The sequence below is a fragment of the Cydia fagiglandana genome, chromosome Z, assembly GCF_963556715.1.
Source record: "Cydia fagiglandana chromosome Z, ilCydFagi1.1, whole genome shotgun sequence".
Lineage (NCBI taxonomy): Eukaryota > Metazoa > Arthropoda > Insecta > Lepidoptera > Tortricidae > Cydia > Cydia fagiglandana.
Window position 1 is genome coordinate 15,073,960 of NC_085959.1, and position 10,164 is coordinate 15,084,123.

Below are 10,164 nucleotides of genomic sequence, written 5' to 3' on the forward strand. Positions count from 1 at the left end.
GGGAGAGCCACACAGAAGCAAGTGACGTATGCCAATGACGTAAGCGTGACAATGACAGCTTGGTGGCAACACCATGGCAACACGGATGTATAAATAATGGGCTCTACACACGGTTGCGTTTTAAGGCGTGTCTAGACGGGGACCATTTTTCGCCAATCTGATTAAATTCCCGATCCCGATCAAATCAGGCCGTGCGGACGCAAATGCAATTTCCACTGCGGATGTATATGCCGTTCCGTACCCAAAGGGTAAAAACGGGACCCTATTACTAAGACTCCACTGTCAGTCTGTCTGTCACCAGGCTGTATCTCATGAACTCTGGAGCATTCCACGGGCTGTCCCGTACAAACGCATTTTATTTCCTGTGTTGCGACTTTTTTCTCGGCATTTAAGCAGGCGATTATTTTTCTGTGCATATTTTTGACCATTTGTCTTAGAAAAGAAAACTCTTACAGCTTTAAATCTTCAGAAACTTCGGGTTTGTACGGGACAACGGTAGACAATTTCATGGAATGCTCCTCTGATAGCTGGACAGGATGTCGATAATATATTCTCTTGCCTTCATGCTTGCTATATAAAACCACCTTTACAAATATAAAATTGGTACGCAATCTTAATAAGAAGTTTGATCCTGCCCTTATAAACTGCAGGCTTAATGAAACCAAGTTATTAATCTTTTCTTGAGAAATCTCACTTCACATTTCAGGTATGCAGACACAACATGTTCGATACCCCTCGTGTTCGTACTGAGCACAGGGTCAGATCCATTTGGGGCGTTCCAGAGATTCGCCACTGAAATGGGCGTACGAGATCGAGTGCATTCAATTTCTTTGGGCCAGGGTCAGGGGCCAGTGGCTGAAAAGATGATTAATGCCGCGAAAATTAAAGGCGACTGGGTCTTTTTGCAAGTCAGTAGTTTATTCAGTACTTATTTATTTCCTTTACCACTACTACTAGGTACTTACTTATTTATTACCTATATGTGACTACTTATTAATTAATAACTGTTCGCTCCCAATCCACCGCCTACTCCTTCACCACCGCTCTCGGAGGATTACGAGATTATGAGTACTTATGTATATTCGATAGACTAGTTGCAGATTCTAGCAAGCCCTGCTACTAAAGCATCAATAATCACATTATTCTGTTACAATTAAAGTTAAGTACCTTAACACAAAATAATCGCAAACCATTTTAAGCTGTCTAATATGGCACACTTCTTAGCAATGGGCAAAGTTTTGTGTTTACGCTATGGTGTATGTATTCTTATGTTTGGGCGTTGTTTCTAAATCCGTAGCACAGCATGACTTGCGTTGCGAGTCACAACGCAAGACATGCTCGGGAGTCTTATTCCAATCTGGCTGCTAAGTCGAAAGGAGGGGAAGGTAATGAAATGTTTTGATATTCTTCTTATAATTATTGTAAGTATGGTTTTAAAATGTCGGGAACCATACGACTATACCATCAATCTCTTGCAGAATTGTCACTTGGCTGCTTCATGGATGTTAAACTTGGAGCTGATCGTGGCTAGACTAACCACCGACCCCGGTTTGCTTCACACCGATTTCCGCCTCTACTTGAGTTCGATGCCGACTCCGAAGTTCCCGGTGTCGGTCCTGCAGAACTCTGTGAAGGTCACCAACGAACCTCCGAAGGGACTAAAGGCGAATGTGAAGAGAGCACTTATTGAAATGGAGGAGGATTTTTTTGAGAATAACGGTTGGTTGCTAAGCAAAGGATCACACTTATTGGGATATTAGATTTAAGGTGATATTGATAATTGCGCCTGTCCATTTGAGAAATATATCAAAATTTCGGCACCAAATATATTTAGGTACGAATGTATATACATATATTTAGTAAAATATTAACTGAAAAACCTGAAGTCCCCGCGTTGCGTGCTTGGCTCCGTTGTCGCCATTATTTTACTCCGGCCACAATCGACAGAAGCAACGGATGTGACGACTAAGCTATAAAGGGTCCCTGTATTTCTAGTGCTCGGCCAAGACTGGCGTACGATGTTATTCGGCATCTGTATGTTCCACGCGATCATACAAGAGCGCAAGAAGTTCGGGCCGCTGGGCTGGAACATCACGTACGAGTTCAACAACAGCGACCGCGAGTGCGCCATGCTCAACCTGCAGATGTTCTGCGAGAGCGGCGCCATTCCCTGGGCCGCGCTCGAGTACATCACCAGTTAGTATCATGCCATCCGCAGATATTCACTCTACCTCAAACCTTTTTTCAAAAGTTTTTCACACTCTCCTAACTCCATCACTTAAGTAGTAATTGACCGTTTGCATTAGTATGTATTTATAATGATTCTCAATTTCTTAAATTAAGTTGTTTATTTATTATATCATTAGAATTGCATCTCGTTTGCATTTTATCTAGATGTGAGGCAAAGTAGGTAATCAAATGAAAATTTTGAGTTGTTTCCTTAGTTGGCTGGTAGAATTGACTTTTAAACTATGATTTTGAATGATACATGTTTAAAAACATTTATTTTGAATTGTTTTGCTTTGATTGTGTATGATATTTTACAGTTAGATAGTATTTTCCTTGTGTTCGTGTGAAAAGTTTTATGTTTCATTCGGTGACAAAATTCGTTTAAGCCTCGTGCCTAGAAACAGTTGAAACCCTCGCAACGATCGAGATTCTATTTATTGAACCACTCAATACGCTCGTGGTTCAATTTTGGAATCTCGCTTGCTCGGGTATCAATATTAGCACGAGAGGTTAAACAACATCTTTGCCCCTTCCAAAACAATGAACTATTCAAGGTTTGATCACATACGGCGGCCGCGTGACCGACATGTGGGACCAGCGCTGTCTGACCACGATCCTGAAGAAGTTCTTCTCGCCCGTGACGCTGGAGGAGGGCTACACCTACTCCAAGTCGGGCATCTACTACTGCCCGAGGGAGGCCAAGCTGGAGCTGTACCGCGAATACGTCGACAACCTGCCGGTCATCGAGAGCCCCGAAGTGTTCGGGATGCATGAAAACGCCAATATCGCGTTTGAGGTTCGCGTCTTTCTTACCTTCTTCTAAAAACATACCTCGCCGCACATTATGCACCACGCAACTAGATTATGAAGCAGTATAAGCGGCTACAATGCGCTTTCAACAAAATCATTAGGTAATATATATGTACGAAGTAAAACTGGCTCCTTATTGGAATGTTTAGGTATTGTTAAGTTGAAACGTGATTTTAGTTGAGTACTTATTGAATTAACAGACGTAAAAATTAAAAACCGTTGGCATTGGCAGAACACTTGTAGGATTGGTCAAGTTCAGTAACTTAAAGCTGACCTTCCTACTACATAATGCTGTACAGTTATATGCGTCACTTTCGCCAAAAATGAAAATTTTTGCTGGCTTTTAATGATCGGCAATACTAGACTCTTTTGTGTAGTACCAATATTGTTAATGTGAAATAAAACTCACTTCCATACACAAGACTGTTAATTTGTTTTGATAACAATGTCTATCACTTACAGAACAAAGAAACGAATACCCTAATAAACACCATAGTGGACGTCCAGCCGCGCATGGGCGGCGGCGGCAGCGGCGAGACGCCCGACCAGATAGTGTGGCGCATCTGCGACAGCACGCGCGCCACCGTCTCGCGCAGCATCGACAAGAGCACCATCAACCCAGCGCTCATGGAGTTGGACGACATGGGCCAGCTGAACTCGCTTACCACCGTGCTCATTCACGAGACAGATCGGTTCAACACGCTGCTGGGCCTTATACACTCCTCGCTCACCGAGCTGCAGAAAGCTATAAAGGTAGCTACAGCACTATTCTCTATACCTCGTTTTTTTTAGCATTAGAAAAAAGGTAAACAATCTTGATGTGTCTTTTAATTGAAAAACACATTTTAAAAAGATACGGCAAATATGTAACAATTATGAATCTAATACGATCATTTATATTCTTCTGCTTTCATAAGTAATAGTTTTTGGTTTTTAAAAAGCGTTTTTCAATTAAAAGACATGTCAAGATCGCTTACCTTCTTGCAAGTTCTTTCTAATGCTAAAAAAAACGAATTATAAGTACTTACCTACTTACTATATTTTATTCATATTTTCTTTGCCGGATTCGACTAGACAGAAACCATACTTTTTGAAATTGGTACGTCATATGCTGTGATGTTGCAAACCGAGACGAAGTGGACTTTTGTAAATACCTACAGACGGGCCCAAGAATTTTAAGACCTAATTATGTACTGTGCACAAACAATATTTTTCTAAGAAAGCTACAGACACCTAAGTAGGTTTGTAAGTAAATATCTAGACGTTAGAATTTCATAAAAACACAGCATTTGTACCTACAATATTCTATTAACATTCATTAGATTATTGCTGGCTGCTAAACATTGTACTATAACTGATCCTATCAGACAAGCGCTGGCTCGCCTCACGCGCCGCGCTTCTAAAGCCGGATACTCATTAGCGAGCCGTAACCGTAACCGTTGCATGTACTGTAACCAAAAACCAGTGTGTACATGGTTCGCAAACCTGCTGCGAGCGGTACGCGAGCGGCTCGCAGCGAGCCGACGTTTACAACGTACTCATTTCTGAACCCGTAAAGTTGCACGTAACTGTAGCCGTTACTGTTACCAAAAACATAGTGTGTACGTGGCTCGCGAGTCTGCAACGAAACTGCTGGCAGTCATTGAATTGACAAATTGAAGCGCTGAAATAGAACAATAACTATTTATTATTCTAGTGTTGTCTTATAGGAATTATACAAAATAAAAGAATAGAAACCTAACTGTACGTAAACACTGTATTAAATACACAGAAATAAGAATAAATATGTTCTGTGATTAAATATTACAGGGCATCGTAGTAATGTCTGAAGACTTCGAAGAAGTGTTTACGGCTTTCATTAACAACAAGGTGCCTGCGATGTGGCACAAGAAGGGGTACAACTCGCTCAAATCGCTCGGCAGTTGGATACATGATCTCGTACTTAGGGTCGACTTCATCGAGGCGAGTACCACACACCTTTGCATTTAGCTTCCAGCCTTTGCACACAAAATAATACACACTTCTATGCAGAGGAGGGGTACCTTTTCTCTGCAGCTGGTTTTAATTACGTCCTAGTGCTTACTTATTTATAAGAAGTAAATGAAACTAGTAAAGCCATAAGCGGTAACCGAGTGTACAGTCAGCAGCAGATATACCTGAGCGGGCAAGGTGTCCAAGAAAAAATATACACTTCAATCGTCACAAAAATAAGGACATCTAAGATGTCATTTTCACGTAGGCTTTCAGTTCGTCACAAATACCTTAACTTCTGAGTTTTTCTTTAACACATACACCCTTATTTAATCACAATGACAATAACGGTTAAAAAGTCAGTGGTAACTAAGCAATCAAATTCAAGCTGCTGTCATTAATACCTACACGCACTGCCAATCACGTCCGTCAGCAGCCAGGGTGCCACCAGTTGCTAAGCAGTTGTTATTTCAATGGTAACTAAGCATCAACATTTTATCTGTTTAACTTTAAAATAAATACTGTAGCACTACGAATTGACACCTCCTTTCTTAAAGAAGTATTTTATCGTTAAGTGTCAAACTTATACAATAAATAAGTAGGTTCTACTAGAATGATCGGTTTTTTTATTTTAACTGTCATGCGGCTGTTCTTCCAAACCGGTGATCATATTATATACCTATAATAATATATTTATTTAGCCCACTTATTGTAGTAAAATATACTATACAGGGTGGCCCATTTAGATCGGCCAGTATGGGAAAATCTGATACTATAAGATATACACCGATCTCTTCTTAGGAATCATGTCATCGATTTTAGTAACACGAAAAACTGTATACATACATTAAAAAAAATGTGTACTCAGCTCGGGAATCGAACCCCGAACGTTTTGAAAAATAAAACTAAGACTATTTCTATTTAGATATCGATTGTGTAGGTCTTAAGCAATAAATGTTACTATGAAACATGATGTCTGAAATTAATAAAATGCATTGTTTTCATATCCTTTAATTTAATTTAGTCAGTTTTCGAAGAGACCAGCATTTTTAGGGTTCCGTACCCAAAGGGTAAAACGGGACCCTATTACTAAGACTCTGCTGTCCGTCCGTCTGTCCATCCATCCGTCCGTCCGTCCGTCTGTCACCAGGCTGTATCTCAGGAACCGTGATAGCTAGACAGTTGAAATTTTCACAAATGATGTATTTCTGTTGCCGCTATTATAAGTAACAAGAAATACTAACAGAATAAAATAAAGATTTAAGTAAGGGGCTCCCATACAACAAACGTGATTTTTGAGTAGTAAATATCAAATGGCATTCCGCACAGGAGTAATCTAAGTAACGCCCACTGCGGGTTCAAACCTACAACGTCCTGATAGAAAGTCGTACATACGCTACATGTGACATTATCTTCAAAAATTATATAAACTAATGCGAAATTAACATAAAACCAGAAGACACAAATTAATAATAGAAATGAAACCCAAAAAAAAAACAAAAAGCTGTAATATCTCTAGGTGCGTACGACTGAGATTTGAACCCGCGGTCTCTGCTTTGAAAAGCAAACGCCTGTTACTGAGACCACGACGTGCCTTGACAATTGGCTCTAAATTCGGCTTCAGTTAGCTTTTGCTATGTGTCATTCGTCTTGACGAATCTGTTAAAAGAAATAGTTTGCAGTAAGTTGACCGAGAGGCTCCTGTCAAATGGTTGAAGGGCAAAACGTGAGATAGATGTATGTGATGACAAGACTGTACTGCTTTCGATGATTGTCTAAACGCTTTACCTGAAATTAGCATGGCTATCTTTTATTCAATATTCGACCATACTTGTATGCTTTAAAGTCTATTTTTCCATATTGTTCAGATATATTTGACACGTTGACCGCTTAGATACCATTGGTTTTTTGACAGCTAAGGTATCAATGACTTGTTGTAAGTGTAGAAATTAATGAATAGCGACTGTTAACATATTTGTGACACGTTGAGCGCTCACAAGTAAATACTACCATGACAGTCAACAACTTTTTGACAGTTTAAACGTTTACCTCTCTTTGAGCACCTGGAGTGTATAGCGACTTCTGCTGCTGACTGTACCTATGTCGAGTTTTAGGAAAGAAAACAGTGATGGTACAGTGAACTTGGCGAAATTCATCATCTTCGTAGCGTTTTGCCGGTATTTAGCCGGGGCTCACTGGGGCTCTCTCATAAACAGAATTTCTAGAATTGGCACAGACAGACACTAGTTTTCTTCCAACCCAGAGGAGAAATAATGCCTTATTGGGATAGTAGTAGACGGACTGTTGGTTACGTCCAATTCAACCGACCGATCAAAAATCGCAATGTAATGAAACTCGCGAGTTCCCGCGTCGTCGGAATGAGCCCTCAATATTAATAAATCGCTTGTCAGTAGAAATGGCTGGTGGACGGGAGTCAGCGCAGCAGCTGGGTGTCGGGGCTGTTCTTCCCGCAGGGGCTGCTCACGGGCTCGCTGCAGTCGTACGCGCGCCGCTACCGCGTGCCCATCGACGCGCTCATGTTCGACTTCGCGCCCTATCGCACCTTCCTCTCGCAGGAGGACGTTTACAAGGAGAACAAGAAGAAAAACAAGGTACCTACCTACACGCACTTTTACGACCTCATACTTAGGGTAGGGTGTACTGATTAACGTGTTTCATCTAAGTATTCTATGCACAACAAATTCGATATTTTTATATATTATTTTGGTTAACTCTGCGAGTAAAAGATACGCCATAGGTATAGGGCAATACTCCTCTAAATAACTGCGTATACCTAATTACTAGCGTCCGCACGGTGAAATAATAATCCTAATTAAGGTACATTTACGAATACGATTCCAGACTGGAAAATATCTGCTTAGAATGATAGGTACAAAACTGCAAGTAAAGGGGTTGGCCCGTCGCACTATTTTTCAGATGACGCCAGCATGTTTTACACATCAATCCCATGGAGAGGGTTAAAATTCCCGTTCCTTTAAGCCAAATCTCATAGAACAAAACTAGAAACAGGGGGAACCTAGGCTGACTCCTATAAAACCTTTGACAGTTGCCAACCCCATTGAAAGTTGTCTTATACCAGGAGCCCGACGAGGACGTGTACGGCGTGCTGAAGGTGCCCACGGACGGCGTCAACATACACGGGCTGTTCATAGACGCAGCGCGCTGGGACGTCGCACACAGCTGCTTGGTCGACGCGCTGCCAGGTACGTTTCGCTAACATGGAAACGTAATATGACACGATTTATCATGCCTAAGCCGGCCCCCAGCCGATCCAGCCGGCCGCGAGACTCCGGCGAGCGGCGTGGTCAAAAGTCGGAAGCAGATGGTCGGAGAGCGATCTCTTGAATGAACTTAATAAGACACCTTTTACTACATACATAATAAAACAAAACGGAGTTGACTTGTTGTCGTTGTGTGGCCTCGGTGGTAAAATACCCAGTTAAAAGAGGTCCTAAAACTAATATTATTTATTTTTTAATCTCAGGTCAAATGAATCCTCCTCTACCCGTGGTTTGGTTTTATCCGGTTCTACAGCTGCCGAAACCGGATCCTCGCTACGACGCGCCCCTCTACAAGACGTCGGAGCGCGCCGGCACTCTCTCCACCACCGGCCACAGCACCAACTTCGTGCTGCCGGTCTTGCTGGAAGCTAACGCTCCTTCAGACTATTGGATCATTCGCGGCACTGCTCTGCTTACCCAGATAACTGATTAATGAACGACATTAATGTCCAGCGACGAATCGATTGTTCGATATGGTCCGATTATATTTTAACTTAGCGTGTGTTTATCAAAAAGGTAGAGCCAATAAACACCATCCGTACGAGTATTTATAGGATCAGATCGGATGTATACCGTTGATTACGATTGATGACGCCCAACAGAATCAATTGTCATATTTGTCATCATTCAGTGACCTATAGAGGTATGTTAACAACTTGAAGTTACAAACACGTGTCAATATAATACGAATACCTATTGTTTAAAAGGAAACGGCCAACGGTTGGGTTACTTTATTTGACAAATAATTTTATTTGACTTACGGCAGATGGTTGCTAATTCAACGTTACCCATCCCTATGACTTCATGGACCGATACAACCGGTTGACGCGTGTCATACATAATCAGTTTTAACAAATTCAGCCTCACAAATTCTCCAGTTAATAGTACAAGTGGTGAGGTGTCCATAATAATTACCTATTTCCACATGACTACACATTATCTCTAGTCGTTGACGAAATATATCTAACACCATTTTTTTTATAACTATTCTGATTTCACTCCTCATGGTTTGTTGTTTTTGTAATTGTTAATTGTAGTTCATCATCATCATCATCATCATCTCAGCCATAAGACGTCCACTGCTGAACATAGGCCTCCCCCTTTTGGGGGGTGTATGCCTTTTGGGGGGTGTGTGTTTGGGGGGTAATTGTAGTTCATGATTTGTTATTTTTATATGTGTATGAATAATAAATGTAATAATAATCACCTTAAATTAAGTTCTTTCATTGTATGTTTTTAGTACCTTCTAAAATAGGGATCTACCCACTAAATATACAATTTGATTTGCCGATTTACTACCCAATTAGAGTCTGTGTCAATTGGTTCCTATACATTTCACAACTCTTCTCTTTCCGCACAGACTCTCCTGCATTGTACAATCGCCATCCGATATATCGGAGCAGGCAATATGGTCGTATCCTCTAGCCGCCCATACGCCAAACCTTGCCAAGCAAAATGAAATATTATTTTGTCAACATAAAGTTCAAATTATAACGGAACAGGAGACCTTTTTATAGGTCTTTGGGCGGCTAGAGGATAAATATCTGAGCACCACAGTAACCACACCTTTTTTCGTAAACCACAATTGCCCAGCTGAATGCCGAATTTCAACTTGCTAGGTCATCTGGAAGGTGGGTTTAGTTTTTTGATGTTAGGTGAGTCAGTACGTCAGTGAGTACCTAAGTCCAGTGAAAAATCCCGATTTTAGATGTATGTATAACCGGTTGAGCTATTATTATTCTAGTACGTGCAACGTGGAGGGTAAGTGAGATTTTGTGAGGTCTATAAATCCCAACAGCTGCAGGCATTAGGTACAGTCAACTGTAAAAATATGGGTGTAGCCAACTTATAC

The 10,164-nt window shown here is 41.1% G+C and overlaps 1 protein-coding gene across 1 annotated transcript in view; it reads left to right on the forward strand.

Annotated features, from left to right (window-relative positions):
- LOC134678929 (dynein axonemal heavy chain 6) overlaps positions 1 to 9,525 on the forward strand; it is a 63,193-nt gene extending 53,668 nt beyond the window's left edge. The window contains exons 59-67 of the mRNA XM_063537685.1: positions 707 to 908; positions 1,479 to 1,719; positions 1,996 to 2,196; positions 2,784 to 3,025; positions 3,502 to 3,792; positions 4,849 to 5,001; positions 7,425 to 7,622; positions 8,111 to 8,234; positions 8,516 to 9,525. Coding sequence (XP_063393755.1) covers positions 707 to 908; positions 1,479 to 1,719; positions 1,996 to 2,196; positions 2,784 to 3,025; positions 3,502 to 3,792; positions 4,849 to 5,001; positions 7,425 to 7,622; positions 8,111 to 8,234; positions 8,516 to 8,745 — 1,882 coding nt within the window. The 3' untranslated portion in view covers positions 8,746 to 9,525. The remainder of the gene's footprint in view (positions 1 to 706; positions 909 to 1,478; positions 1,720 to 1,995; positions 2,197 to 2,783; positions 3,026 to 3,501; positions 3,793 to 4,848; positions 5,002 to 7,424; positions 7,623 to 8,110; positions 8,235 to 8,515) is intronic.
- The last annotated feature ends 639 nt before the right edge of the window (positions 9,526 to 10,164 follow it).